The sequence below is a fragment of the Agelaius tricolor genome, unplaced genomic scaffold (assembly GCF_023055355.1).
Source record: "Agelaius tricolor isolate 1412-34295 unplaced genomic scaffold, bAgeTri1.0.p SCAF_31, whole genome shotgun sequence".
In the NCBI taxonomy this organism is placed as follows: Eukaryota; Metazoa; Chordata; class Aves; order Passeriformes; family Icteridae; genus Agelaius; species Agelaius tricolor.
Genome location: NW_027269291.1, coordinates 2,082,563 through 2,109,449, shown reverse-complemented (window position 1 = coordinate 2,109,449; position 26,887 = coordinate 2,082,563). Strand labels below are relative to the sequence as shown.

At 52.7% G+C, this 26,887-nt stretch overlaps 5 protein-coding genes across 9 annotated transcripts; 3 read left to right on the top strand and 2 right to left on the bottom strand.

Annotated features, from left to right (window-relative positions):
- Positions 1-5: 5 nt before the first annotated feature.
- Positions 6-691, bottom strand: COA3 (cytochrome c oxidase assembly factor 3). Its single transcript, XM_071451161.1, has 2 exons — positions 445-691; positions 6-364 (listed from the first exon to the last, which is right to left on the bottom strand). Exons 1-2 carry the CDS (start codon positions 641-643, stop codon positions 252-254), a joined length of 312 nt encoding a protein of 103 aa, XP_071307262.1. The 5' UTR covers positions 644-691; the 3' UTR covers positions 6-251.
- CNTD1 (cyclin N-terminal domain containing 1) lies at positions 653-6,254 on the top strand. 4 transcript variants are annotated; one of them, XM_071451125.1, is made up of 7 exons: positions 653-1,127; positions 1,212-1,287; positions 1,988-2,147; positions 2,563-2,725; positions 3,746-3,890; positions 4,299-4,360; positions 5,167-6,254. In XM_071451125.1, the coding sequence occupies exons 1-7, from the start codon at positions 791-793 to the stop codon at positions 5,439-5,441; spliced, it is 1,218 nt and encodes a 405-aa protein (XP_071307226.1). In that variant the 5' UTR covers positions 653-790; the 3' UTR covers positions 5,442-6,254. The 4 variants fall into 4 exon arrangements, with proteins under 4 accessions (XP_071307226.1, XP_071307228.1, XP_071307225.1 ...); XM_071451127.1 differs by having other exon boundaries at positions 4,299-4,395; XM_071451124.1 differs by having other exon boundaries at positions 4,299-4,572.
- BECN1 (beclin 1) lies at positions 6,129-10,939 on the bottom strand. The gene is made up of 11 exons (XM_071451119.1): positions 10,591-10,939; positions 10,443-10,510; positions 10,307-10,365; positions 9,854-9,944; positions 9,450-9,586; positions 8,484-8,678; positions 8,145-8,291; positions 7,530-7,679; positions 7,379-7,439; positions 6,789-6,931; positions 6,129-6,516 (listed from the first exon to the last, which is right to left on the bottom strand). Exons 1-11 carry the CDS (start codon positions 10,937-10,939, stop codon positions 6,348-6,350), a joined length of 1,569 nt encoding a protein of 522 aa, XP_071307220.1. The 3' UTR covers positions 6,129-6,347.
- On the top strand, positions 10,922-15,595 carry PSME3 (proteasome activator subunit 3). Its single transcript, XM_071451141.1, has 11 exons — positions 10,922-11,031; positions 11,568-11,600; positions 11,905-11,967; positions 12,373-12,477; positions 12,760-12,808; positions 13,390-13,502; positions 13,974-14,042; positions 14,253-14,320; positions 14,655-14,709; positions 14,882-14,968; positions 15,383-15,595. The coding sequence occupies exons 1-11, from the start codon at positions 10,990-10,992 to the stop codon at positions 15,461-15,463; spliced, it is 765 nt and encodes a 254-aa protein (XP_071307242.1). The 5' UTR covers positions 10,922-10,989; the 3' UTR covers positions 15,464-15,595.
- Positions 15,596-17,212: 1,617 nt separating this feature from the next.
- Positions 17,213-26,628, top strand: LOC139601821 (amine oxidase [copper-containing] 3-like). Of its 2 annotated transcripts, none has more exons than XM_071451145.1 (4): positions 17,213-23,056; positions 24,910-25,195; positions 25,386-25,515; positions 26,020-26,628. In XM_071451145.1, exons 1-4 carry the CDS (start codon positions 21,490-21,492, stop codon positions 26,302-26,304), a joined length of 2,268 nt encoding a protein of 755 aa, XP_071307246.1. In that variant the 5' UTR covers positions 17,213-21,489; the 3' UTR covers positions 26,305-26,628. The 2 variants fall into 2 exon arrangements, with proteins under 2 accessions (XP_071307246.1, XP_071307245.1); XM_071451144.1 differs by lacking the exon at positions 17,213-23,056 and adding an exon at positions 23,146-23,962.
- The last annotated feature ends 259 nt before the right edge of the window (positions 26,629-26,887 follow it).

The following is a 26,887-nucleotide window of genomic DNA, read 5'->3' as shown; positions in this document are numbered from 1 at the left end:
CGGGCGCTGGGCAGTCTCCAGTGAGAGAATTTATTGTGGGGAGTGGTGGCTCCCGGGTGCCCCGTCCCTCCCGCGGGCACCGCCCCGGGGCGGGCTCTGCCCGGCCTGCGGGGAGCCCCCGGGGCCTTCTCCTGGCCAAAGCAGAGCACGGGGCAGGCCCGAACCCCTCAGGCGCATCTGCCTCGAGGCCCGTCTTGCCTGGCGCAGGCGGCAGCTCAGTCACGGGCCGGGCCGGTCCGGGCGATCCCCGCTCAGCTTGCGGTGCCCTCGGCCCGCGCCCGGGCCCGCGCCCGCGCCGCCTCCGCCTCCTGCTCCAGCTCATCCAGGAACCGCTCCTGCGACACCGAGTAGAAGGTGTAACCGTCTGCGGAGGGAGTTAAGGAAAAGCAGCGGGCGCGGCCCCGGAGCCCCCCGGCCCCACCGTTCCGCGGCCCCGGAGGATACAGATGCCAAACGTCACCGCGCCGATGCCGAGCGCCAGCAGCACGTTGCGGCTGCGGAGCCGGCGCTGCAGGGCGCGCTGGCGCTGGGCGTACTCCACCTGCGCCATGAGGCGGCGCTGCTCGGGGCTGAGCCCCGGCTCCCGGGCCGGGTCGATGCGCCGCGCGAAGGCCGCCTCACCCGGCTCCCTCGGCGCCGCCATCTTGCCCCGATGTCCCCGCGCGGAGATGTGACCTCACATCCGGCGGGTCTCGCTGGCCAATCGGAGCGCCCAAGCGGCGCGTGGCGTCGAGTGGGCGGTGCCGGTCGTGGCATAGGCGGGTGCTGATTGGCGGAGCGGGGTCACGTGATGGGAAACGCCCGGGGCCTGAACCGGGCCCTGTCCAAAGCCCGGTCCGACCCGGCCCGGTGCCGCCCCCGAGCGGCCGGGAGGAGGCGGAGGAGCCCCGTGCCGGTCTCTCCCCGTAGGGCCGGTGCAATCGCTGCCATAAAGGCCTCGGACCTGCCCCGCTCCATGGGGACTCAGGTTCCCCTGGGAGGCCGGGGCCGTGACTCAGGGCCCGTGTTCAGTGGGGTTGCTCCTGAAATTATCGAGGACACCCTGATCCACTTGGCCAAGGAGAACGAGCAGTACCTGAGCGAGCTGCCCGAGCAGGCTGGGTGTTTCAAAGAGACGCGGATCGTGGGTGAGGCTCAGCACAGCAGCTCCCGGGGCAGCTGTACACCGAGCTTCGGGAGCCTGCAATGAGTGCTTGCTGTGCTTTTTGCAGAATTTATATTCCTTTTGTCTGAAAAATGGCACTTGGACCAGTCCACACGGTACCAGGCAGTGGAGTTACTTGAACGGTAATGAGAGTCCTAAACACTCAGCACATTTCCCATCCCCTGATGGGGTTTTACTGCCCAGCCCTGTTTCACTCTGTCCCAAAACCACAGAGGATTAATGAGCTTTGTCTCCTCTTTCATTTAATCTGAATTATTACTTCTACATATACTCCTATATATACATACATACATACATATTCATACACATACGTAATAAATAGATGTATATAAAAATACATGCATAATATATATATAATATTAGATATATACACATATATATGTATATATAATATGTATGTATATATACACACACAATATATATTATATATACTATATATTATATACTGTATATTGTATACAATATATATTGTATACAATATACATTATATACAATATAATGTATATAGTATAGTATATAATATATATTATAATGTATATAATAGATATATATCTATAAATATATATTATATATATTATTTATATAATAATGTATAATATATATAATATTGTATGTTGTATATATTATATATATACAATATATATTATATATACACGTATATATATACATACATGTATATATTATATATATAAAAATATATATCTATATACACATATATATGTATATATTATATATATATTATATATACATGCATGTAGAATTGCCTTTGTTCCTTTTCCTCAGCAGCCAGAACCATTCTCTGAGCAATTGTGGCTTTTGTAGGTTCATGATCAAGCAGGTAGAGCAGATGTGTGATGACAGAGGGAGCACACAAGGCCAGAGGAGCAGCTGGAGCTCTGTCAGGGATCAGATCACCAACACCTTTGTCCTGAGACTCGTGTCCTGTGTTCAGCTTGCCAGCAAACTCTCACTGCACTACAGTGTAAGCCAGCTCAGCCTGTCCTTGCTTTAGGACCATGGTTAAATCTGCAGTGTATCAATCTCTCTTAAAAATAGATTTCCTTTTTGGAAGTCAGTAGTGATAATGAGATGCCAAGGACACCACATTCCCTTTAGGGTAGGTGAATTGCTGCTCACCCAGTAACAATTTGCTGGGAAGTGTTCCCAGTTCTGGGGTGGGAGGGGGGAAAAAGCAGGAAAACCTCAGCCCTGTGGTTGTCAAAAATTGTGTGTCCACACCTGCCTGGGGATGGTTTGTTGAGTTGAAACCTGTGGGGAAGGTCAGAGCTGGATTTCCCATGCCAGCTCAGACTGGTGCTCAGCAGGAGCAGAGAGGTGACAGCACTTTGTTCCTACCTTACTGCCTGGAAGACATTTTGTCTCTTTTTCTTCTTCAGAGAGTGACCAGTGACACAGCTTTAACATTTCTGCAATCCATAAAATACTCCTACACTAAACAGGAATTGCTGGAGTCAGAGCTTGCTGTTTTAAACACTCTGCACTTCCACATCAATGTGTCAACCCCCTTGGCCTATGTGGAATTGCTCCTGGAGGTTCTAGGTGAGAGTATCAGTCAGGGAGAATGGGAAAGAAGTTTTTTAGTAGGGTCATAGAGCTGTTGCTGCTCTGAAGTGTCTCATATTACAGATTTTTTGCACGTGGAACTGTTCAGATTGTCCAGAGCTTCACTTTTTAGATGAGAACTTTTTCCTTTGTAGAATGTTGTTGGACAGCCAGCCATGCATGACCCATTCAGTAAAATATTGAGTTTAAAGCCCCCAGATGTGGTGCCAGGCCACATTTTGTACAATCACTCATCATTTTCTTAGTCCAGTGTGGAAACCCAGGGCACTGGGAATATTTCTCTGTCTGCTCTGGGGTGCCCTGACCCTCAGGGGAGCTCTGACTTTGACCCTCATCCATGGAGAAAGTTTCCCACACTTCAAGATAGACTGGAATCCACAAAAGTGTGAAACAGATTATAGAGAGCAGTGCAGGTGTATCACTTGGTGAGAAATTGAGGTTTTGGGATTTTTAGTGTGTTGTGGATGGAAGCAAGATGGAGGGCACAGGGTGTCATCCTGGGTTTCTTCTTCATGCTGCTTCTTCCTTCTTCTCCATGGGTTTGGGTGGCATTTTGTAATTGGGCAGAAAAGTCCACATTGGGATCAGTTATTGGGTTAAAAGGGAAAATAATCTAGGTGTCAGCTCTTAATTGGATAGTTTAGCCTTAAAAGACCTTTGAACAAGAGACTGTTGGCCATTTTGTGCCTTCTGATGAAAGACTGCAGAACTCACAGCAGTGAGACTGTTTTACTGATCAGAAATAATAAACACCTGAGTCTGAACATGAATTACTGTCTCAAGTGCCTTCAGTCCTGACCCAGAGAAACCAAGACCTGGTACCACCACAGCCCAGTTCTGCCAGCCTGAATTTCAGAGTGAAATTACATTGAGGCTGAGGGATCCTGTGGCACTCAGAGACAGGGGCAGTTATCCTCAGAATTCCCTCTCCCTTATGGTACCTAAGACTCAATGTAGTGACCCAAAACGTGGCCCTGATGGTGTGATCTCTGCCAGGATACAATGGCTGCTTGCTTCCTGCCAAACCCTTGCACCAGCTGTGTGTGCAGCTGCTGGACCTCTGCTACCTGACCAGAGAGACCATCTATGACACCCTGCTGAAGATTGCCATTGAGAACTCCACACCAAGCAAACTGCAGATGTAAGACCTGACAATGACTTAAAATAACCCTTTGAAATGAAAACCCTTGAAAAAGCTAATAAATAGCAGGATATGCTGCTAGGTATGCTATTTTAGGGCATAGCATATGCTGCTATTTATGCCATTTTGGGGCATTTCTCATTGTGCCATTTAAAAAAATCATTTGTGGGGACATTCATCATTGTTTCTAAATACACCAGTTCAAAGCAACATGCTTTTCCACACCTGCTTCTGGGGCAAGGAAAATGTTTCATTTGGTTAAAATCCAGCCTTGTACTGTCAGTTCCAGTGGTTTATTCAGGCTGGCCTAAATAAACCAACATGTCCTGGGCACTGGCAGCTGCAACAGCAGGTGCTTTTGAACTGTGAAGCAACATTTTACACCTGAACACACTTTTCTTCCTTCAGAGCCAAGTTTTTAACAGTGAAGGAAGATTTCATGCTCCTGGCTGTTGGAGTCATCAGTACAGGTGTGTTCATCCTGAGCCCCGGGCGCTGGGAGCAGGTACAGTCACTGCTGAAGGCGTTGGCTCCACAGGAACACGGTGCCAAGGTGGTTTATCTGTGGTGGTTCCAGCACAGCAAAACACAGTGCCAAGGTGGTTTATCTGTGGTGGCTCCAGCACAGCAACTGGGGCTGCACTGGGAGGGGACACCTCTGTCTTTTAGCACAAAGCATTTGGTGGGTTTCTGTCAGAGCTGTGTGCTGGCACTGGTGTTTGATGTGTTGCTTTTTGAGTTAGGTTTTATGAGCTCTTAGAGAAACTCGTTATACTTAAGATAGTTTGGCTACTTTGAATGGTGTCAAATTAGCAGGGTGGCTTTTGAGGTAGTGTTGGAAATAGAAAAAGGTTTAATAAAAGGCAAAATAACAAAACTCTTATAGAGAAAAACTGAGTTAGGGGGAAGAGGTTCTTGCTCCTGCTAAAACATCCCACAAAAGCAATTATTTCCTTTGTTCTCTTCCTTTCCTAGTGAATTACCTAGGCTGGCCCTGTTGGCCTCTGTCCAGTTGGACAGCCCCAGGTCTGAGGTGAAGTCCCAAAGGTTTTATGAGGTGTCTTTTGTACCAAATTGGAAGAGAAACTTCTGGGCTTTTTGCCTTTTTAAGCAGACAAGGAATAATTTTGTCACTCCTTCAACAGGGGGCACATTCCTACAAGTGTCCTCACCTTTAGTGCTTCACAGCCAGAACAAAACCCCACAGGCAGGTGGAGCAGTTACTCTTGTCAGTCTGTAAACTCACAGATTTAGGTGATCTTTTCTTTTTTTCCAGGCTGTGGAGCATTTAAACTGCATCACTGGCATCACTCCCCAGAGCATCCTGGAGTTCTCCTACGCCGTGGTGAGGCGCATCGTTGGCAGCACCACCCCCAAGCAGCACCGTGCCACCAAATCTCCTCAGGACAGAATTCCCCTTCAGAAATAGAACCATCCTGTCCATCCAGTCACTGGCCCAGCAGCAGGAGCTGTCACACTGCTGACAACTGTCCCTGCTCTGTGTCACTGCCCAGCACAGCTCAGGGTTACCTGAATTCTGTCATGTGTTAATTAGCAAAGCTCGTCCTGCTGGGCATCACAGTCATGCTCTGGAAGGAGGCTCAACAGCACCACAGTGTTTAGAAATGCTCTAAAAGCTTTATTGTAAAAGCTGCATCTTTTAAGTTTTGAATCTAAGCTCCCTTTAATCAGAGATCCCTCAGAGTGGTTGTGTTTGAAAGGTGCTGCCATGGCTGGTGGGACCAGCTCTCACAAATGGGGCTGCTGTCTCCTCCTGCTGCTTTTGTAAAACCCCTGTCCCAGCTGCCTGGCATTGTCCCCTCTGTGCCAGCACTGTGACTGTCACCACAGCAGTGCCCACCTGGCTGTCCCTGCCAATGCCAGGGGTCTGTGCTGTGCCAGGCACTGCTGGCTGGAAACACCTGGAATAATTTCATTGTTTCCTCAGCACTGCCCTGTGCAGGAACAGCCTGCAGGATGGATTACAGTGCTGTAATGGTATCAAACCTTTTTAAGTGCAGTAGCACAAAGAAGTGCTGATATGACTTAGAAAATACTTTATTTTAAACTCTTTAATGACCAGGAAGAGTTCTGGCAGTTTTCCCACATTATTCCCTGTGTTTGTAATGTCCTGCTTTTCCAACCTTGCATTAGCTGTAACAGAGCAGCATCAAACTGATGCTCATTTGACAATGATTTATGTGCATGGCCATAAACCCCAAATATAACAGTTTAGAATCCTTTTAATAGCTGGGTTTTATTCTGTTCAACTCAAGGATACAATTTTGCATATTGCTTTTCTACAAACTACTTGTAATAATGGCATTGTAAATAAAGTGTCTTGTGGATTTTTGGTATTGTAAACATTTTGTACTGGTTAATATTAAGAGACATCTTCATTTGCCTTTCTCCAACACAATGCAGACACTCCATGGCTGCCAGCCAAGTTCTGATCAGTTACTTGTTGTAGAATTGGGATGAAACCCAGGCCAGGCCCCATTTCAGGTTAGTTAACATGAATTTTAGTGCTTTTGTCCATTGCTCTTCAGAGTTAAATTGTGTTTTAATTGAGTAAGAGCCACCACTGCCACCTGTGTCTTCGATCTTTCCTTTCTCCACGTCCATCCTGTATCACACACAAGCTTTAATTAGTGTATTCCCACCACAAGCATTGAACCTCAGAATGACACCAAGTGCTACATATTAAATCTGACAGTAACACTATCCTGTTTTTAAAGGGATTTGAGCAAGCCTCAGGACTCCACCCAAGGGGCTGGCTTGAAGTTTCAATGAAACTATCAAACACATCATAAAGAATTGCAGATGATTTCTGAAAAATCAGGGCTGAAACAATGCTAGGAAGAGCACACAGGGCTGAGTTTTTGTGGCAACACTCACCTGTAAGGCAAACAAAACCGAGTTTCACCTTTCTCCACCTCCTCTTTGAACTGCTGCACACAGTCCAGGAATGCCACCATGGCGTGATCAAACTTATTGTCCCAGAAGAACCTCAAGCCTCCAGAGCAGTACAGGGGAAGCTCCTGGAAAAGAGATTTGTATCAGGAACACCAAGCACTTGTTTTTGATAGGGTCACTGCAGCTTTTTAACCTCATGTGAGGCTTACATTTGTCATGGGATGCTGAGAAATGGCTTGTGGCACAGGGCAGGCGTGACTTGGTTTTGTGCAAGTGCCTACCATGTGCAGGTATATTTTCCTGACTTCTACCAACCCCAAATCATGCCATTTGCCTGCCAATCACCCCAAAGCATGCCTCTGGCCATTCACCAGTTCTGTCAGTTTTAACACTGCTGGCTGGCAGCACCAGTGGCTTCATGAAGGATGTGAGATGTCACCATGCTGGAGGAGCTGGGGCAGCCACAGCTTTCTTGGACTCCAAATCCACAGAGACCAAGCTTTGTTTCCTGCATCCCTGATCTTGACCAGGGCTCAAGATCAATGTCCCATGGTTTGTATGGGATCCCTTACCTTGGATTTGTCTGTGAGGGACTCCAAATAGGAATGGTTACCGTAGGGGACAAGGCGGTATCTGAAAAAAAGGAGACAGAATTCACAGGCACCTGAGTCTGCCTGCCTTCCTCTGGGTCATAAATGACCTGTGTGTGGTATTTGCAGGTACCTCTGGAACTTCAGGCCCATTTTGTTGGCCAGGGCATGCAGCAGCAGCACAGTCTGCCCCCAGGCAGCGTTGATCTCGTTCCACTCCACAGGAACGCTGGGGAGGCGGCCAAGCCTGAAGTTATTTATTGTGCCAAACTGCCCACTGTGCCTGTGATAAGAAGAATTATAAATAAATGTGCTAGGCTGGGAAAAGCTCATGGCCTGATAACCAAATAGGGGCTGTGTCCCAAGAGCACAGCACACACAGTGCCAGCCAAGCACAAGGTTTGGGGCTATTCTTAACAAGTGTATGTAAACACCAAACCCTTTCTTTTTTTTTCATAAAAACACAACAAAACCCCCCAGCCAGCCCCTCCAAGCTGCCTGCTCTGTGAACCCTAATGCCAGTGTCACTGCTGGATGGCACAGGGTTCCCAAAGTGTTTCTGGGACTGGTGAAGGAGCCATTTCCCAGTCCCACAGCCTGGCTGCCACTCCTGACAGGTGGCACTCATTGCCTTGCTGGGAGGTAACTGTGAGCTGGCTTGTACCTTTCCTATCAAATGCAGTGACTTAAAAACCTTCACACTGCAGATTCCAAGAAAATGGATATAATGTGCCCATGTCCACATTACCAGATGTGAAAGGTAGCATTGAACACGTTGGTTTTCTTTAGTTTATCCAGCTGCATCTGGGCATAGCGCATTTGGTTGTCCACACTTTTCAGCTCATCATCCAGCTCCAGCTGCTGCCTCTTGAACTCACAGTATTCCTTCTGGTACCTTTGAGCACAAACAAGACAAGAAGTGATGAGTGCTGGCTTCTACCTCAGAGTGACAGCTCTGCAGGCCAGTTTGGTCTCACTTTCCTTCTGCACAGAGCGAGCCCCTGGCATTTGGGCACATTTACAGGTTTCTCGTGTCACCATTTCCATGTTTCTCATTTATTTTTTGCCTCCAAGCCCTGCCACTCACTGAGCCTCCTCCTGCTCCAGCCGCTCAGCCTCTGCCCTGACTTTCTCAAAGTCCTCAGCCACAATCTTGCGGTTCTTCTCCACATCCTCCAGCTCCTGGATCAGCCGCTCTTCCTCCAGTGCCAGCTCCTTCAGCTCTGTCTGCAGCTTCTCTTTATCATCCTCATTCATCTGCTCCAGTATCTCCAGGCATCTCCTAGAGGAGAACAACAGGATTGCCAGAACAGGTATCCTGGGAAGTCCTGCACTGGCAGCCCCTGCAGCTCTTGTCAATCCTGAGCTCTCCATGAGACATAAACTTTAAGGAATTTAGAGATTTTAGAGGAGTTAAGATTTTAGTTAAAGATAAGCTTTATTGGAGTTAATTAAAATAAATGGGTAGGTCTTGATGAAGTTAAGAGTTAGTAGTTAACTAATAACTGATTGCTTGTCAACACAATGTTTGGTTAGCTGGGTTCATAATGAAGAATATAGAAACTGATAAATGGCTTTTGGGAACATAAGACAATTGTGGCCTCCTCTGTTCTGAAACCAATTGAGGACAGGGTATGGGAGTTCTACCAAGGGTTCAATTGTCATATTTGCATTGAAAAGGTAGAAAGGTCAGAACGAGGAAGACTTCATTTACTTCCTCACTTTGGGACCCACGACCCATTCCAAGGAACAAACTCTATGCTTAATAGCTTTTGAACTAATTACCATATGAAGTGGGGAGTGGGATGTACCCAAGTTATGAATATGCATTTGTACTTTGGGTATTCAATACTTGTATAGATAAAAGGACTCTGTAATCACCTGTAAATTGTGGTGTGTATTTGGGAGCTATTTTCTAACTCTAAACTGTTAGAGAGTTTTTGTCCATCACAGTTGGATATCAGTACTAGATCAATATCCATATTTTTTAATAAATCATCCACACTGATTGTGCCTCAAGCCACAGCAGCTCTGTCATCTCTGCATCACTCACTTGTAGTTCTGGCACTCGTTCTCTGTGATGTTGAGCTGTGTGTCCAGCTGGTCCAGCAGAGTGTCTGTGCATTCCTCACACAGTGGGTGATCCACATCTGTCTGCCCAGACATGATGTCAAAGAGGTCACCAGTGACCTGGAGGAAGGGCTCACATCAGTGCAAGTGAAACCACAGGCAGCTGCCTGCTGCTTCTCAGCAGCTTCAGTTAGCAGGAATCTTCTCTGCAGGTCAAATATTGATTAAAAGAACCTATCTCTATCTCTGCTCAACTACTCACCAACCAAGCCTCTGTAAGGCTGGTAAATGCTATGGGAAACTTGGCAGTTTAGTTTTGCAGAGCATCAGGAAAAACTGAAGCTCTGTTCCAAAGGATCTGAGTTTGCCAGCTCATGACCCACTTGCCTTCAGTCTCCTGCTGAGGTTTTCCATGGTGCCACCATCCGAGGCCTCTCCGATCAGCGTGAAACTGTTGGCACTTTCTGTTGACATCATTCTTGGAAAGAACATTACTGACATGAGTGCTAAGTGCTGAGGGGAGGCAGCTCCAGCGCCAGACCACAATCTGGGGATGACTCAGGGAAAAAGGGAGAGCAGGAGGCTGGGGAAACCCGTGTTTTGGGGGCTCTGTCAGGTTTGCTGACCCACAGTGCCCCAAGGACTGTGCAGTTCTGTGTGAAAAGGAGCCCGAGGGCCACGGGGATCCCGCAGGGGAAGCTCTGGGGGCTCACATGAGCTATTCAGTGTGATCCAGCCGCATGGGGGGACATTTCTGAGGCGCTGCCCCAGCACAGGCTCAAGCTCGGAGGAGAGGACAGGCTCCCAGCTGGGCCGGGCCTGGCGGGACTGTAGCTGTACCTGGCAGGCGGGATGAACCTCCTGGACACGCCATCCTGCCGGTTCTCCACGAAAGCTTCCTGGAGACAAGGAAACACCGTTACCGTAGGCCCGGGGGAGCTGCTGCCGCCGAGCCCCGCCGCCGGACCCGCCGTACCTCCGTGAGGGCGCTCTCCTCTTCGTGCAGGTCCCCGGGCCTGGCCGGGGCAGCGCTCACCAGCGGGGCTGTGGGAGAGACGGCGTCAGCCAGGCCCAGGCCTAGGCCCGAGCCCCGGCCGCCCACCCAACCCCACGGCGCCCGGTACCGGTGAGCTCCTGGATGGTGAGGCGGTCGAGCACCTTGAAGGAGGTGTCGAGCTTGAGCGGCTGGCAGCAGCGCTGGCACACGAAGCTGACGTGCGCCGTGCCGCCGGTGCCGGTACCGCCCGCCCGCGCTGCCTCCATCGCGCCGCCCGCGCGCGCCCCGCCATCGCCGCGCGCCGGACGTGACGCAGGCGGGGGCGCGGTCCCGGCGTCGCCATTTTCGGTGTCCCCGCCCCGGGCGGCGCTGGAGCGGCCGGGAGCCGGCGGCGCGTGCGCGCGCGCGCGCGTTGGGGGCCGGTCACGCGGGCGGCGGGCGCGCGCGGCATTGGCGGGCGCGCGGCGTGAGGTCATTTCCGGTGTGGGCCCCGGGGAAGCGGAGCGGCCCCGAGACCGGACCCGCCATGGCCTCGCTGCTCAAGGTGGACCCGGAGGTGAAGCTCAAGGTGCGCCCGGCCCCGCCGCTCGCCCCGCCCCGCCTGGCCTCGCCCGGCTCCGCTCCGGCCCCTCTCGGTGGCCGCCTCCGCTCCGCCGGCCCGCACCGAGCTCTGCTGGCGCCGGCCCGGGGCGGGGCGGGCTTGGGGCCGCCCCACGGTGCCTCCCGGCCGTTCCAACCCGGCCGCCGAGCGCGGCCCGCCCGCCCCGACGGGACCCCGGTGTCTCCACCCCCGCCCGGCCCTGCAGCGCCGGGGGGCGGGGATGCGGCCGGGGCTGGGCTGCGGCCGCCCCCGAGCCGGGCCCGTGTGCCCCGGGGGGCGGCCCGGAGGATCGGAGGATCTTCCCTCCCGGTTTCCAGCTCCCCGCAGCGCCCGGGGTCGGGGCGGGCGGACGGAGCCGCTCCGGGCAGCCCCCGCTCAGTGTTGGCGGGCTCCTCCCGGTCCCCCGGGAGAGCGGGAGCTGAGCCGGGAGGGTCATGCGGGGCTCAGCGCGGCCTCCCCGGCTGTTCAGAGCCACCCTGACGTGTCCCTGTTTCGTTCTGTAGGTTGACTCCTTCAGGGAGCGGATCACGAGTGAGGTGAGTGCCACGGGCCGAGCAGGAATGGGTTTTTTTGGCCTTATCTTTCTGACACACTCAGCCGTGGGTTGGGCCTGCCCTGGAAGCTCAGCAGCACCCAACTGATGCCCTCCTCACTGCTGTGAGCCTCCTGAACCCCGTGGCTTTCTTCTCACCTGCGCTTTGTTTGGTGTTGGCAGCAGGAAGCACTGGGTTCTCTTTGTTTCCTGCTTGTGCACAGATGATTTCCCTGCTGTTCTTGCCTGCTGGTGGGAGCCACGTGGCCTTCTTGCACATCACTGTTTGTTCTTTCTTTCTCTCTTAGGCTGAAGACCTCGTAGCAAACTTTTTTCCAAAGAAGCTGTTAGAACTCGATGGATTCCTTAAGGTAGGGTGTGCCTTGTATCCTTTCCCACTTGCAGCCACATTTTGAAAGTGCTGTGGCAGGTCTCTCCAGGGCTGTTTTCTGAGCATCTCACCTTGCTGCAGGGACACAAGGCAGCAGCTGCAGTGCTCTTGGCTCTGGAGGGGTGCTGTCTTGTGCAGTTTGCTTTCTGTGATCTTTCACATTTATTTTTCTCCCCACTGGGCTGTCCCTGGCAGTGTTGGGCTCTCACAGGGACATCATGGCCTGGACTCATGGGTAGGGGTTCCACAGTCTATTTCCAGGCTTTTTATCTTCATTCATGCTAATTTTAGACAAAAAGGAGGCCTGAATCTTTTCTCTTGTTGTGTTTGTTGTGGCAGAATTTGTTAGCTCTTGATCAAGTAACAAATCTGCTTTATTTTGCAGGAACCCATCCTGAATATTCATGATCTGACTCAGATCCATTCGGACATGAACCTCCCAGTGCCTGACCCAATTCTTCTCACCAACAGCCATGATGGACTGGATGGGGTAAGGTTTCTCTCCTGGCTGTGATCCCAGCTCCTGTTCAAACTGCATGGTTTGCTCTCTGCTGGGGTGGGATATTCTTATTTAACACCAGGCCTTGGCTCAGGGGCTGTTAGAGATTGATCTCTCAAGCCTGGAGCTAACACTGCTCTGCAGCTCTTCCTAGGATTTAAGGAAGAGTGCTCAGAAACCAGGGCTCTAAGTTTTCCTTTTTATTTTTTTTTCCTTTACAATATTTCTACAGCTTACAACTAGTTTGTGACTGAAACATTTTGTATATTTTAGCCAAATATGAAAAAGAGGAAGCTGGAAGACCACGAAGAGACCTTTCAGGGTAAGACTCCCCAAGTCCCTTGTATTGCTGCCTGCCCCCTGAACTGCTGCACTGAGCCTTGGAGATGCAAATTGTGCAAGCCCCACTTGCCCTGCCCTGACAGCAGCTGCTGCTCATGCAGGCCACAGCCTGACCTACAGATGTTTTGATGTGGAGGAGTCAGGTTCCAGCTCTTAGAAGCATAATTAGTACTTCTCTGATAGACATAAGTAGTGCTTGGCTGGATGCTGGCCTGCTGACAGAGGCTGCTGATCTCCTGGTGGCTCTGTGCAGTTCCTCTCTTTGTCTGGAAGAACATTCCAGGCTTTGCATTAAGCTGAGACAGAAACTTCTTGTGCACCAGGAAAACCCTTTGTGCTCAGCATCCTCGAGCTCTTCAGGCTCACCCTGCTCTGTGTTCTCTCCTTTCCTCCCCTTGTGGTCACTGCTTGTCCCATGTCCCTTTCCCCTTCCCTGCAGGTGGCCCCAGCCTGGCTCAGCCCCTTTCTGGCCTTGGTGGGAGCTGAGTGAGGCCCCTTGGTCCAGCCCTAGTGCAGCTGCTGCTGTGAATCCCTGACCCTGAGGGTTTGTCTCTGCCACAGGTACCAAAGTGTTTGTGATGCCCAATGGGATGCTGAAGAGCAACCAGCAGCTGGTGGACATCATTGAGAAAGTGAAACCAGAGATTAGGCTGCTCATTGAGAAGTGCAATACGGTGAGCCTGGAGCAGGGGGAGGCAGAGGGGTGGTTTTACTCCTGCAGAGGTGGAGCTGTGGGAGGAGCAGGTCCCTCTGTGCTGCAGATGAGGAAAGGCAGGGCTTTGTCCTGTCTGGCAGCTGAAACCCTTGGGGAGCTCTGTGGTTCACCTGAAGGAGAAGGATGTCTGTTATCAGCCTCATGAGGCTTTGCCTTGCCCTTCTTTTGCCCTGGCACAGACTCCTGCCAGGAGCTCCTGTGGCATGGTGAGGAGAGCTTTCCATGGGAAGCTGGGCCTGTGCTGGCTTGCATGGCATCCCAGCCATGTGGGAAATGATCTTGGAAGTGTTAGAGGGGCATAAGGGACCTGCAGCAGTTGATCATGAGCTCTGTTGCAAAGTCAGGGTCCTGGGAGCTTTTGCTGGCATTCCTGAGAGAAATCTTTGTGCAGATGTTGGCATTGGTCAGTGCTGTGATCTCTCCACTGCAGGTCAAAATGTGGGTGCAGCTTCTCATTCCCAGGATAGAGGATGGGAACAACTTTGGTGTTTCTATTCAGGTAAGGCACTGCTGTGTGCTCCAGGGGCTTGGATCTCTGGGCTTCCTCTGAATCCTTCAGTTCATGATATCCAGCAGCTGCAGTCATGGGATTGGCTTAGATTTCAAAACCCAAACCTGCACTTGATGTGGTGCTGCTGAGACAGTGCTTCCTGAGCCCTGAAGGCCAGCTGCAGCCTACTGGAGGTAACTTTCCTTGTCTCCCCTGCAGGAAGAAACAGTTGCTGAGCTTCGGACTGTGGAGAGTGAGGCAGCATCTTACCTGGACCAGATTTCTAGGTGGGCATGCAAGAGCAGACTTCTGTTTTGGCATCTCCTTGGAAGAGGAAAAGTTTTTGGGAAAGGTCCTCCAGCTGTTGTGCAAGGCAGCTTGGACCTGAAAATAATCCTGGTGCTGTTTATCTGAGCTTTAATCTCTCTCTTTCCCTGCCAGATACTCTATCACAAGAGCAAAGCTGGTTTCCAAAATAGGTTTATTGGGATCTTTTTTGGGATCTCCTTAGAAGAATAATGTTTTTGGGAAGGGTTCTCCAGCTGTTGTTACAGGGCAGCTTGGACCTGAATATAATCCTGGTTATTTATCTGAGCTTTAATCTCTCTCTTTCCCTGCCAGATACTATATCACAAGAGCAAAGTTGGTTTCCAAAATAGCCAAGTACCCTCATGTGGTAAGTCAGCGGGGACGTGCAGATTTCCATGTTGGTGCTGGGACTCTGAGCTGCTTTGTGACTGTCCTGTCTGGGCTGAGGGTGCTGGGGGAAGAGGAGGGGATCCTGTGAGGATTGAGCTGAGGCTGGGGTGCTTTGTGGGAGCCTGGGCTGAGCTGTGTGTGCCCCACAGGAGGATTATCGCCGCACCGTGACGGAGATCGACGAGAAGGAGTACATTAGTCTGCGCCTCATCATTTCAGAGCTGAGAAATCAATATGTGAGTGAAAGCACACAGTCACACTGTGCTCCTGCTGCTGCTCCTCTCCCCTTTCCCCCTGAGCCTGCCTGCTTCCCACTCTGCCTCCAGTGAAGTGTTTCTCCACCATCTCCCAGAGATGCAGATGTTTCCAGCAGTGCTCACAGGGCCATAGTGCAAAATATTTGTGCCCCCTCTGTGAGAATCTGATCCTCAGCTCTTCATACAGTTCAAGGCAATCCTAGGGTTTCTGAATGAATGTTTTTGGTATTCTGTATACTGGCTTCTGTAAGGTCTGGCTGAAGGAAGGCCTTACCTTAACCAGGGGTGTGGTTGCACACAAGGGTTGAGGGTGGTGCTGCTGTGGCAACCAGTGCTTATGGTGCAAGCTGGATGGCTGGCTTCCTGTCTGAGTCCTGTTCTTCCTTTTTGCAGGTCACTTTGCATGACATGATCCTTAAAAACATCGAGAAGATCAAGAGGCCTCGGAGCAGCAATGCTGAGACCCTCTATTAAGTGTCAACGTTTGAACTTGAGAACTGTTCAGTCAACTAAAGACCGTCATTGCCTTGGTTTGTTACGTGACTATCGAGATGGGAAACTGGCTGGAAATAGTATTGCATTCTTAGTTAAACTCTAAAGAAATTCTTGCCTAGTTTTGTGATTGGTTTTGTTCAGGTCTCAGGAGCTCTCCCTCTTCCTCTAGTCACTGGTAGTAGAGGCCATGCTGCATTGGCCGCCCCAGAGGCTGCTGCAGCCAGGCAGGGACATTCCTTCATGCCTTGCTTCCTACCTGAGTGGGAACAACACTATAGACCAAGCCCTTGTCCTGTCCCATCTCTTGTCTGGTGGCTGCACTGGGGTCTCTGGAGCAGGGCAGACAGCCCAGCACAAGGGCAGCCTGGCAGTGCCACAGCAGGGAAGCTCTGTCCCCACTGCTGGCTGTGGCCAGGCCCCTCTGCCACCAGCTCTGCACTGACCAGGAACCCTGCCCCTTGGCAGCTGTGCTCTGGTGCCACTGAGCCATCTGCACTCCCTTTCAGCCTGCCCCACAGGGCTCTGCCTCACCACTCCTGTCTGGATCAGTGCAGAGCATGAGGCAAATGCTTGGAACTAGAGCTGGTGCTGTCCTGGCTGTCATGAGCTCAGGTGGCTTCTGCCATTTGACTAGAGCCACTTTCTTGGCTAAAACCAATGTTCCTTCACATACATCCCAGTTGCCCCTTCAGCATGGGCTGCTTTTGCCTGGGCTGAGGGAAGGGAGGGGCTGGAGATCTGATGCTAAAGTCCTAAAATATCTCTCTGCATGTGATCAGACTGAGTCCCCCTGTCCCTGGCAGCGCTTCCTGGTGCCTGGGCAGAGCAGGCTGGCTGCCACAGCTGGTGCTTGACGGTGAGGGTGGCTGATACCCACCTGGCACCTTGCAGACCTTGCAGTCTTTCCCCTGCAAAGGGCACACTCCCGTGCCTCGTGACTCCTCCAAGCTGCCAGAACATTTCGTGGTCCATTACAAACCCCCTTGGGAATGACTGGTTGTACTGCGTCGGTTTTTGTGTGTGGCAAGTGGGCCCATAACGCTGCAGGCTTCAAAATTTTCTTATTTATAGTATTTCTACTTAAGTCCCTTAATCAGGGAACGTTAAATCATTTGTTTCAGGAACCTTGCTGTTTCCCAGGTCTCGCTGTTACACCTGTATATTCTTATTGTGCAGTAGCCTTAAGAGTTGTGTTAATCTCATTGTAACAACAGTGACAAATGGAATGAACTTTCTTCCCTTATTTTTTTTACTTTGTTTTTAGGTTGGTTTTTTTTTTTCTTTTTTTTTTTTCTCTGCTTCCACATCTAAGAGCCATGTTGTCTCTTGCTGGTTTCCCAGGGATTTGCCCAGAGTGTGGGGGGCTGCTGGCCCTTGCTATAGACTCTTCTGTTGTTGTTTGTAGTTAAGTCAACTCTTAGTCTTCCCGCTAATAAATATTCAGTAACAAACCAACTGCGTTGAGCTGCTGTCTGGGAGCAGCACTTCCCCTTGTGTTTCTTTGTATTGATTCCTTTCAATTTGTTCAGCTTTCTTTGCCAGATGAACCTATGTAAACTTTTACCATGTCAAGAAATTAAAATGAGGTACTTGGAATTCTTTCAAGGCAGCCCCCTGTGTGTGATGCTGGGCTCTTAGGCCATGCACTTTCAGTGTCCAGTTCTGGTTCTGCCTTTCTCACATTCAGTTGCTCCTTCCCTTCATTCTTTTCATTCCTCTTTGTTATAAACTAATCTGCTGTGCAGGTTGTTTCTGTTCCATCAGCAATACCTCACACTGGGCATGATTTTACCCATGGGCTTGGGTTTGATGGAATCTGTCCCATCTCAGCCCAGTGCGGGACTTGGGCTGTCCCAGTTCAAACAGGTGTGGTGTTTCTCTGAGCCTGCAGTTGCTCCAGGCTTTCTCTGTCCTTTGGGCAGGTGTCTCTTGGCTGTCCTGGATGTCTCTGTGGGGCACACATCTCTTGCTCCTGGCTGCTCCCTGTGTGTGGTACCCAGCAGAGGCAGCTGCCCTGCTGTCCCCAGCCACAGTGCCCTCTGTTCTTCTGGGCATCATCCTGTTCCTGCCTTCCCTGCCTGCCTGCTGGGGCACAGAGGCCTCTCAAGGGGCACTCAAAACTTTCCTGATGTCCTGCAGGGCTGCAGCCCCTCTGAGCCAGCAGAGGGTGTAGGGTTTGGTGCCTGTTTGGGTTTGCTGCCCAGCAGAGGCTGTGACAGGCCCTGGGAGCAGCTCCAGACTGGGGCTCTGGCTGTGGCAGCTCCAGCTGCCCAGGAACAGGAGCAGCCCCTTGTGCAGGGAGGTTCCTGCAGTGTGGGAAAGCCCTGCAGGTGCCTGGCCCATGCCGGGAGGGGGCACTGAGCCACACACACATCCCAGGGCCAAGGCAGCTGGAGCAGAGCCCAGAGGAAGGAGGACTTGCTGGCAGGACTTGGTGTGGTGCTGCCTGAGGGGCTCCTCCTCACCACAGTCAAAAAATCTGAGCTCCCAGGGAGCCAGCAGTGCCACGGGAGGATGGAGCACCCAGGACAATTGTCTTGGCAGGTGCTAGCAGGGAGTGGGGTTCATCTGTGGGAGCAGGGGAGGGTTTGTTGTGTGGGAGCAGCTGCAGTGTGCAGTCAGGGCTCTCTGCTTCACCAGCCCTCGAGACATCCCAGCTTAATGCAGGGGAAGAGAACAATGGCTCAGCAGCTGTGGGCAGCCACAGGCCCTGCCAGCAGCACAGCTGGAATGGAGGAAGGGTCAGGCAGGTCCCACTGTTGTGCTTTGCATAAGCTGACCCCTGAGGTGAGGCACTGGGAGTGGGAGCTTTCTAAAGTCTGAGCTCTGCTTTGGGGCTTGCTCAAGCCTCAAGCCTTGCTGGTGTTTAGGAGTGTTGGGGTTTTCCTCCTGTGCCCTTTCCCCAAGACAAAACCTGTCTGCATCTGGTTTGGGTTTCAGTAAATTTCAGATGCTATATTTTGCCACCTCTACCTTTCTGTGTGCGTGAAAAACAGCACTCCCATCTCCCTTGCTATGTTTGGGGAATATGGGCAATTTAGCAAATATCAGATGGGCAGTGCCTAAAAGCAGCCATGTAGCCAAAATAAAACACGGGTTTTAGCCAAAATAGCCCGAATAAAACACGGGTAGGAAGTGAGTTCTCCATGGGATGTGGGTCAGTGATGGGCTGGTCACACTGGGGGCTGGCATGTGGGCAGCAGTACGTGCACTGAGCAGGTCATAAACAAGTTACAAGTTACAGAGACGTGCAATTTCTTTAATTCTAGGTTAGCTTTAAGCTGCTGCAGGCTCCTTTTGGAGAGCAATTCCATGGTGTGTGCGGCCCCCCAAGATCCCTCATTGCTTCCCATCAGGCAGCTATTGACACAGGTTCTGGCTCTGCAGACTTAGTTAATTACTCTGCTTCCTCAAATTCCTACTGCAAAATGGAGGTGGATTTAGGGTTGTTTGATTTATTCTGAAACAGAGCTGGAAAAGTCCAGCAGAAACAGACAGTACTAAAAACCCTGTTATCAGACAAGGCCTCCATGGCACAGGAGAAAGCAGAAAGCTGCCATCCTTATCCAGCAGCCCTGGGGTGTGTGCTGTGGTTGCTTTGTCATGGGGATGTCAGTACAGATTAGGGTTTCTCTTTCTTTCCAAGCCCCCAACATGCAGAGAGAACCAGGAGTGTTCCCACAGTCTATTTCTGGATTTCTCTCAGCCCAGCTGCAGGGTTGAGTTGTGATTTGTGGGGCAGGAAGGCCTGTGGAGTTTTCCTAAACTACTTCTGTGCTGCTTGGAAAGGGCCCTTCTGTAATTGCAGCCTGAGCCGTGGCTTTGAGGAGCTGCAGATGCAAACCCAAGGGGTGAAGTCAAACCTGAACAATCTCTCTGTGTGTGCTTCTCAAAGGAAAGGTCCACTGAGCTTTGTCCTGCAGCCATGGGGGTTCTGCTGCAGTCTCACCTTGGCTCTGCTGGTGTGTGTGGCAGCAGAACACTTGTCCTGTTCCTGGGAGGCAGCAGGATGTCCTGGCTGTGCTCCAGACCTGGCCCAGGACAGCAGAGCTGCTGGTCTGTGCTCCAGACCTGACCCAGGACAGCAGAGCTGCTGCTCTGTGCTCCAGACCTGACCCAGGACAGCAGAGCTGCTGCTCTGTGCTCCAAACCTGACCCATGACAGGAGAGCTGCTGCTCTGTGCTCTAAACCTCACCCAGGACAGCAGAGCTGCTGCTCTGTGCTCCAGACCTGACTCAGGACAGCAGAGCTGCTGCTCTGTGCTCCAGACCTGACTCAGGACAGCAGAGCTGCTGCTCTGTGCTCCAAACCTGACCCAGGACAGCAGAGCTGCTGCTCTGTGCCCCAAATGAAATGGGCACCGTATTCCAGGCCAAAACCAAAAGGGAATTTTTCTTCCAAGCCTATCCTCAGGTAATCCTTGAAACCTGACTGCCTAGGAAATCAGTGCTGCTTTGCCTTGTTTGGGGTTACTCAGAGGGATTTGATTCTGCTGCTGGGAGCTGATGAGAGCAGGCGTTTCTGCTGTGTCCCATCCACCACAGCTCTGTTTTTCCCTGTGCTGTCCCTGCCCATTGCTGTGTCTGTGCTGCAGTGAGCCCCTTTGCTGGCTCTGTGGCCTCATGAAGCAGGGCTGAGGCTCTGAGGCTCTCCTGGCTGGTGAGGCAGAGCCCTGTGTGCTGGCACAGACAGGCTGAGTGTGTCCCTGGCCTCCACAGCTGCAGCCTGCCCCGAGGAAGGCTCAGGCTGCCAGTGGTGGTGAGGATAATGGAGTGTGTCCCACAGCAACGTGGCCCTTCTGCCTCCCAGCCTGGTGTCTGAGCACAGGGGACACAGAGGGGCTGAGCCAGGCAGGATCTGCTGCAGAGGAACAACCAGGGGCTGGTGGGTGCTGTCTCCCATCAGGAAACTGATGCAAGGAAGAGAGGACGAGGGTGAGGTGAGGTGAGGCTGGCAGCAGGAGTGGAAATACTGGGTTGAATCTCCAGCCTTGGTTCTCTTGGATGCCTTGTCCTGCTCAGCACCAGCTCTGGGACTGGAGCCAAGGTGGTGAGTCTTGTCTACCCCGAGCATCTGCTGCGTGGCAGGAGGGAGCACCAGGTCCTTCTGGCTGCCCTGCTCTGCCAGGGCTGTGAGCAGCACAGCTGGGGAATGTTCTTGGGGTGGCACAGGGCAGATGTGGCTGCCCAGCCTGGGCACTGATAGCAGGCACTGCCCTCAGCTGCTGCCAGGGGCAGGGTCCTTCTCTCCTTGAGGGAACCTCTAGGAAGCTGCACTTCAATTTTTCTGAATTAGAGGCAAAGGCTGGATGATCCTGTGGCAGTGCTGTGCTGGGGATTAATTGGCTCAGAGCTGTTCTGAGGTGTTCTAAGAGCTGGTTGTTCACAGCATGTTGGTGCCTGATTCTCATCCTGAACTACGCCTCCATGCCTGCCAAAGTTTTTCTCCTGCTACACAGGAGGATGTGTTTTCAGCAAAGGCTTCCATGTGGAAGACTGAAAAAAATGAAATAAAAAGTAACTCCAAGCTTGGAATGGTGTTGCCAGAGGGAACGTTTACAGGGAAGCAGCCTGATAAACAAGGAAAATCGGTGACTTGTAAAGAGGTGAAATTGTACAGTGTGGCAACAATTCCCAGCTTGTCAGAGCCTCACAGTGGTCACAGCCACCTCAGGCTGACTGCAGAGTCTCCGTTTTTACAGGCAGCCTCAGGAAAGCAGGCTGGACCGAAAAAGTAACGGAATTATGTGGAACTTGTCTGAGTCACTGACCCTACATCTCCACAAGTTCTTTCAGGGCACTGCCGTGAAGGAGGACCGAAGAGGCTGCAGCTGAGAGGAGATCTGCCCTTTCTGGTCACCAAGGGTTTCAGATCTCCTCCCCTAGCCTCTCCCAGTCTTTTGTACTTTCTGTGCTAATCCATCCAGTGCAGCATACACTGACAGAGGCAGGAGCTGGAGAGCCTGCTCTGAAAGTCTCTGAATGCTGCTGGACCAGCTGCAGGCATGAACTTGAAACCCGTGATCATCCTCCTTGGTCTGGCCTTAGCCACGATCTTCGCTTTGGTCTGCGTGCTGCTGACCAGGGAAAGGAGCCCCAGGACGTGCCAGCACCTGCCCCCGCAGCAGGAGGAGACGGAGGATGGCCAGAGCCTGGTGTTTGCTGACCTGACGGCCGAGGAGATGTCGCAGGTGGTGCGGTACCTGCAGGGCCACCTGGGGGTGCCGCTGGTGGAGGCGTCGCGCGCCGAGCCCTCAGAGAACTGCATCGCCTGGCTGGACGTGCAGGTGCCCGCCAAGGCGGAGGTGCTGCGGTTCCTGGACTCAGGCGGGGCTCGTCCCCCCCGGGAGGCTCTGGCTGTGCTGTACTTTGGGAAGCAGCCAGAGCCCAACATCACCGAGCTGGTGGTGGGGCCGCTGCCCAGGCCGGCGTACCACCGGGACGTGACGGTGCACAAGTACGGCGGGAAGGTGCCCTACCACCGCAGGCCCACGCTGGCTGTTGAGTACAAGCAGATTGGAGCCTTTCTGAAGAGCCAAGTGTTCCCCTCAGCTCCAGCTTTCATGCAGCAAGTCATGGAGTACGATGGAGCCAACCTTGCCGCCGTGACAGCTGCTCCCCGTGGGTTCCAGTCTGGGGACAGGGTCACCTGGTTTGTCCTGTTTCAGAACGTGAGCGGATTCTTTCTGCACCCCGTGGGGCTGGAGGTGCTGGTGGACCACAGCAGCCTGGACATGTCGGAGTGGGCGGTGAGCAGGGTGTTCTACAACGGGCAGTACTACAGGGACATGGTGCAGCTGGAGAGCGCCTACGTGCAGGGTCGGATCAGCGTGGAGAAGGTGAGGAAGGCGCCGCGGGACGGGGATTTCTCCTCCATGAAGCCTCGAGCGCCCGCGGCCGCGCCGTTCCCGCTGCAGTTCGAGCCGCAGGGTCCCCGCTACAGGGTCAGGAACAACCAGGTGCTCTTCCAGGGCTGGAGCTTTGCCTTTGGCATGAGCGTGAGCAGGGGCCTGCGGCTGTTTGACATCCGACACAAGGGGGAGAGGGTTGCCTACGAGATCAGCGTGCAGGAGGCGCTGTCCGTGTACGGCTCCAACTGCCCGGCGGGGATGTCCACCCGCTACATGGACGGCAGCTTCGGCCTGGGGCGCTACACCTCGCCCCTGGTGCCAGGGGTGGACTGCCCCTACCTGGCCACCTTTGTGGACACGCTCTCTCTGTCTGACAGCCTGAGGCCCAAGAAGAGGAAGGCTTCGCTCTGCATCTTTGAGCAGAACCTGGGCTCGCCTCTGAGGCGCCACTACTCCAACTTGCAGTCGCTCTACTACGGGGGGCTGGTGAACTCGGCTCTGGTGCTGCGCTCCATCGCCACCGTGGGCAACTACGACTACGTGTGGGACTTCATCTTCTACCAGAACGGGGCCCTGGAGGGCAAGGTGCAGGCCACGGGGTACCCAAGCTCATCCTTTCTCCATGGGGATGGCCTGAGATATGGCAATAGGCTTTGGGAGCACACCCTGGGTACAATACACACCCATTTTGTCAACTACAAGGTGGACTTGGATGTGGCAGGTAGGTCTGGATCTTCTTTTAATGTCTGCCGTTGTTCTGATAAGCCCCAGAGCTTTGAGGTTCCATACAGTCCCTAATAACTGACATCAGAACTCTGCTACTTTATTCTCCTAACCTCTTCTTTCATTGCAAAATTATTTTTCAATATATAAAGTCTGTCTGTCAAGGTCACTGGGTGGAAAGCAGTGGGAATTTCTGGGAGCTCTGTGTTCAGCTCAGGGAAAGTATGAAAGGTAGCAGCTGAAAAATGTTTGTGTTTCCTTGAGGCCTCACGTCTGGCATGGTGCGTGTTGCCATAGGCACGGGCGGGCAGACGGGGAGTTGGCCCTGTCTGAGCACAGACGCAGTGAGCCTGCTTTCACAGAGCCTGCTGCTGCTCCTGGCACTCCTCCTCCCCTGGGAAAACCCTCCTGGTGTCTCACTGCCCCATGTAAAGCAGGGCAGCTTGTCCTGGTGCTCTGTGGGGCTGAGCTCCTGCAGATCCCTCCCTTCTTCTCTTGGGGGAATACTCAATCCTGAGTTGTGCAGCCACTGCAGCCACCCAGTGAGGTCCCCTGCTCCCCTGTGCAGTCACAGTCTGGCAGAGGATGTCTGCACAGGGTTTCTGAGCCCAGGAGCAGCCCCCTGCTCCCAGTGAGTGCTGGAAGTGCAAGGATGCTCAGCCTCAGGTGGTCAACTCTGCTCTGGTGCTTTGCTCCATCGCCACCGTGGGCAACTACGACTACGTGTGGGGCTTCATCTTCTACCAGAACGGGGCCCTGGAGGGCAAGGTGCAGGCCACAGGGTACCCAAGCTCGTCCTTTCTCCATGGGGATGGCCTGAGATATGGCAATAGGCTTTGGGAGCACACCCTGGGTACAATACACACCCATTTTGTCAACTACAAGGTGGACTTGGATGTGGCAGGTAGGTCTGGATCTTGTCTCTCCTTTTGAAAAAGTAGTCTCTCTAAATACTTCTCAAAGAACTTTACTTTTTTGGTGGTCATGCAGGTTTTCCTTCCCACTTGTGGGGCAGGGTGGGGTGCTTGCAGTGGGGGAGTGGCAGAACTGCAGGAACAGGGAGAAGGCAGATGAAATCAGACTGTCACTGTTAATACTGCCAGGGGAGGTGTGGGCTTAGAAGTTTTGTTCATGTGAGAAAAAGAAAGGAAAAGAGCTCAGCTATGGATGGATCTTCTTCTGTGGGGCTCAGACCTTCACAGACCACAAGTTCAGCTCTGAAATGGTTTTTATGGAAGCTGAGAACTCGTGTTAAAGGAGCAGAACACAGAGGGGCTTCATGGTGGGACAGGCAGGAGGTTCTGAGCAATAACTCCTCTGCCAGACCTGCACAGTCACTGGCCATCAAATGCTCTCAGCAGCCTTTTGCCACCTCATCCCCAGGCTGATTTGCTCCTGTTGCTCCAAACCTTGGGCCCACTTCTCCTCTTTGTGGCAGGGCCTGAGAGCAGCCCAACACTGCTCTTGTCTGTGATGTGCAAATGTGTGCAGGCTGCTCCAGGGGCCTCCACTGTGCAGGATGAGCACTAACAAAGGCCATGCTCTTGTTAATTAGACTGTGGGGGCAAACAGGGAAGAAAATGGGAGGCAAACCTGTTTTTCTGCCCTGGGGTGAGGCTCATCCCTTGTCCCCTCTTGTCTCTGCTGCCCAGTGGTGCTGCCCAGCCTGGACAAGTGTCCAGCCATAGATCCACACCTGGGGTGTTGTCCTGGCATGGGGAACTGCAGAGCAGCAGCAGCTGCTCCTGGGCTGCTCAGAGCCCAGGGTGCAGGGAGAGCTGGCTCTGTGATGTCCTTGGGGAGCAGGGCACCGTGGGGACTCTCCTCAGTGACTTTGTTTTGACTTCACAGGGGTAAAGAACTCCCTCATGGCCCATGACATGGTGTTTGAGATGGCACAGGCTCCCTGGAGCCCGGAGCAGCAGATAGAGAGGCCACGACTCACCAGGAGAGTCCTGGACACAGAAGACCAGGCTGCCTTCCTGCTCCACTCCAAGATGCCCAGATACATCTACTTTGCTGCCAACAGCAAAAACAAGTGGGGCCACCAGCGTGGCTACAGGATCCAGATCACCAGTTCTGCAGGGGACCACATCCCTGAGGCCAGCTCCATGGAGAGGGCCATCAGCTGGGCAAGGTCAGGCTGCTCTGGCTGGCAGGGCAGGTTCCCAGAGACCCCCTCAGCCCTGCCAGCTGGGAAGGCATTGCTGGATGGCCCTGGATGGGAGGCGCAGGGAAGAACTCTTCTGGGCTCTGCAGGCTTTCAGGAGTTGATTTAGCTCTGCCCTGCCTCGGGGGGCTGCTCCCCTCTTTTTTCTTGTCCTCAGGTACCAGCTGGCTGTCACCAGGAGGAAGGAGGAGGAGCCCACCAGCACCAGCATCTACAACCAGAACGACCCCTGGACACCCACTGTGGCCTTCGCTGACTTCATCAACAACGAGACCATCACCAACGAGGTGAGCTGGGCTTCCTGGGCTGAATGTGACACCCAGCCAAGGCTCAGTGGGAGCCCCAAGGAGCAGAGAGGCTCCAGCAGCACGCCTGGGACACTGGGCCCAGCTTTGAGAGCAGCAGCCCAGAGGAAAGGGGGTTTGAGCATCTCCTTCTCTGTGTGTCTGCTTGGTACTTGGGTCAGAGAACACAGAGAGTGTGTGCAGAGCAGAAGCTTCTTTCTCCCTGTGGAGAAATGCTGGCAAAACATCATGAAAATCTCTGTGAGGCCATGGAGGTCAAAGCAAGGGTCCTTCCACTGGGTGGATGTCTGCAGCCAGGGCTGTGGCGGGTTTTGGGGAAGGGAGGAGCTCTTTCCCAGGAGAGGGGAGCTGGGTGTGTGTGTGGGAGCTGGCTGGTGCCCATCAGGGTCCCCCTCCTTCTCTTCTGTCACTCCCCACTGCCCCACGTGTATTTTGGCCACTGCAGCTCCTGAAGTAACCCTGGGCTTGTGGCTCTTCCCTGCCTAGGACCTGGTTGCCTGGATAACTGCTGGCTTCCTCCACATTCCACACTCTGAGGACATTCCCAACACTGTGACCGTGGGAAACTCGGTTGGTTTTCTCCTGAGGCCCTACAACTACTATGACCTGGACCCCTCTATATACTCCCAGGATGGTGTGTTTTTCACCAGTGAGCAGGACTTTACAGCGTGTGAAATCAACCCTCTTGCCTGCCTGCCCAAAACTGCCTCTTGTTTGCCAAACTTCCCCCCATTCACTTTTGATGGTTTTCGAAATATGAGCAGGCTTTAATGCCACAGGATGGTGAGGAGATGTGGTCAGAGACACCAGGCTGACTGTTCTGTCTCCAAATTTCAGCTTTTTAGTGAAGTTGTCTTAATTTTCAGTTGTCCAGTGACTTCATGTTTTATCATTGCTTTTGAAATAGTGCTCTTGAAAAGGGAAACATGATTTTCCTAGTATGATGTGAGATGGAAGTCTATGTTATCTGTTAACTCCTGAATTTGAGTCTATTGCCAGAGGAGAGTCAGGAGAGAATCCTGTTCCTCTGCTGTAGAAGCAAGTGCTGTGTAGTGCATATCTCAGGTTAAAATAATGAAAATGGTGCTGGTCCAATGCTCTCAAGTGTCTCATTCTTACAACTTAAAACAGCAGCATCTCCTGGGGAGTGGTGCTGCTCTCTGCCATCTTTCCTGTGCCCACAAACCACCCCAGCGTGGCTCTGGGTGTTGTCAGGGCACAGGGGTGTCCAGCTGGAGGCAGGAGGGACAAGCTGGGGTGGAGGTGGGCACTGGCACCAAGCCCTGTGGCTGCTGCTGGGGGGAGGTTGGGTCATGGCCAAGACTGTGTGGGTTGTGGCTCTCAGGCCCTCAGT

Coding starts and splice junctions, on each gene's coding strand:
- CNTD1 (XM_071451124.1), top strand. CDS start 791: ATGGGAAACGCCCGGGGCCTGAACCGGGCCCTGTCCAAAGCCCGGTCC. Junction 1,128..1,211: donor CAAAGAGACGCGGATCGTGG/GTGAGGCTCAGC, acceptor TGCTTTTTGCAG/AATTTATATTCCTTTTGTCT. Junction 2,148..2,562: donor AACTCTCACTGCACTACAGT/GTAAGCCAGCTC, acceptor TTTCTTCTTCAG/AGAGTGACCAGTGACACAGC.
- COA3 (XM_071451161.1), bottom strand. CDS start 643: ATGGCGGCGCCGAGGGAGCCGGGTGAGGCGGCCTTCGCGCGGCGCATC. Junction 365..444: donor CGCGGTGACGTTTGGCATCT/GTATCCTCCGGG, acceptor CTCCCTCCGCAG/ACGGTTACACCTTCTACTCG.
- BECN1 (XM_071451119.1), bottom strand. CDS start 10,939: ATGACCTCACGCCGCGCGCCCGCCAATGCCGCGCGCGCCCGCCGCCCG. Junction 8,292..8,483: donor CTGGAGCAGGAGGAGGCTCA/GTGAGTGGCAGG, acceptor TTGTGCTCAAAG/GTACCAGAAGGAATACTGTG. Junction 6,517..6,788: donor CGGTTTTGTTTGCCTTACAG/GTGAGTGTTGCC, acceptor TGTGTGATACAG/GATGGACGTGGAGAAAGGAA.
- LOC139601821 (XM_071451145.1), top strand. CDS start 21,490: ATGAACTTGAAACCCGTGATCATCCTCCTTGGTCTGGCCTTAGCCACG. Junction 23,057..24,909: donor GGTGGACTTGGATGTGGCAG/GTAGGTCTGGAT, acceptor TTGACTTCACAG/GGGTAAAGAACTCCCTCATG. Junction 25,196..25,385: donor AGGGCCATCAGCTGGGCAAG/GTCAGGCTGCTC, acceptor TCTTGTCCTCAG/GTACCAGCTGGCTGTCACCA.
- PSME3 (XM_071451141.1), top strand. CDS start 10,990: ATGGCCTCGCTGCTCAAGGTGGACCCGGAGGTGAAGCTCAAG. Junction 12,809..13,389: donor CCACGAAGAGACCTTTCAGG/GTAAGACTCCCC, acceptor TCTCTGCCACAG/GTACCAAAGTGTTTGTGATG. Junction 14,710..14,881: donor TAGCCAAGTACCCTCATGTG/GTAAGTCAGCGG, acceptor TGTGCCCCACAG/GAGGATTATCGCCGCACCGT.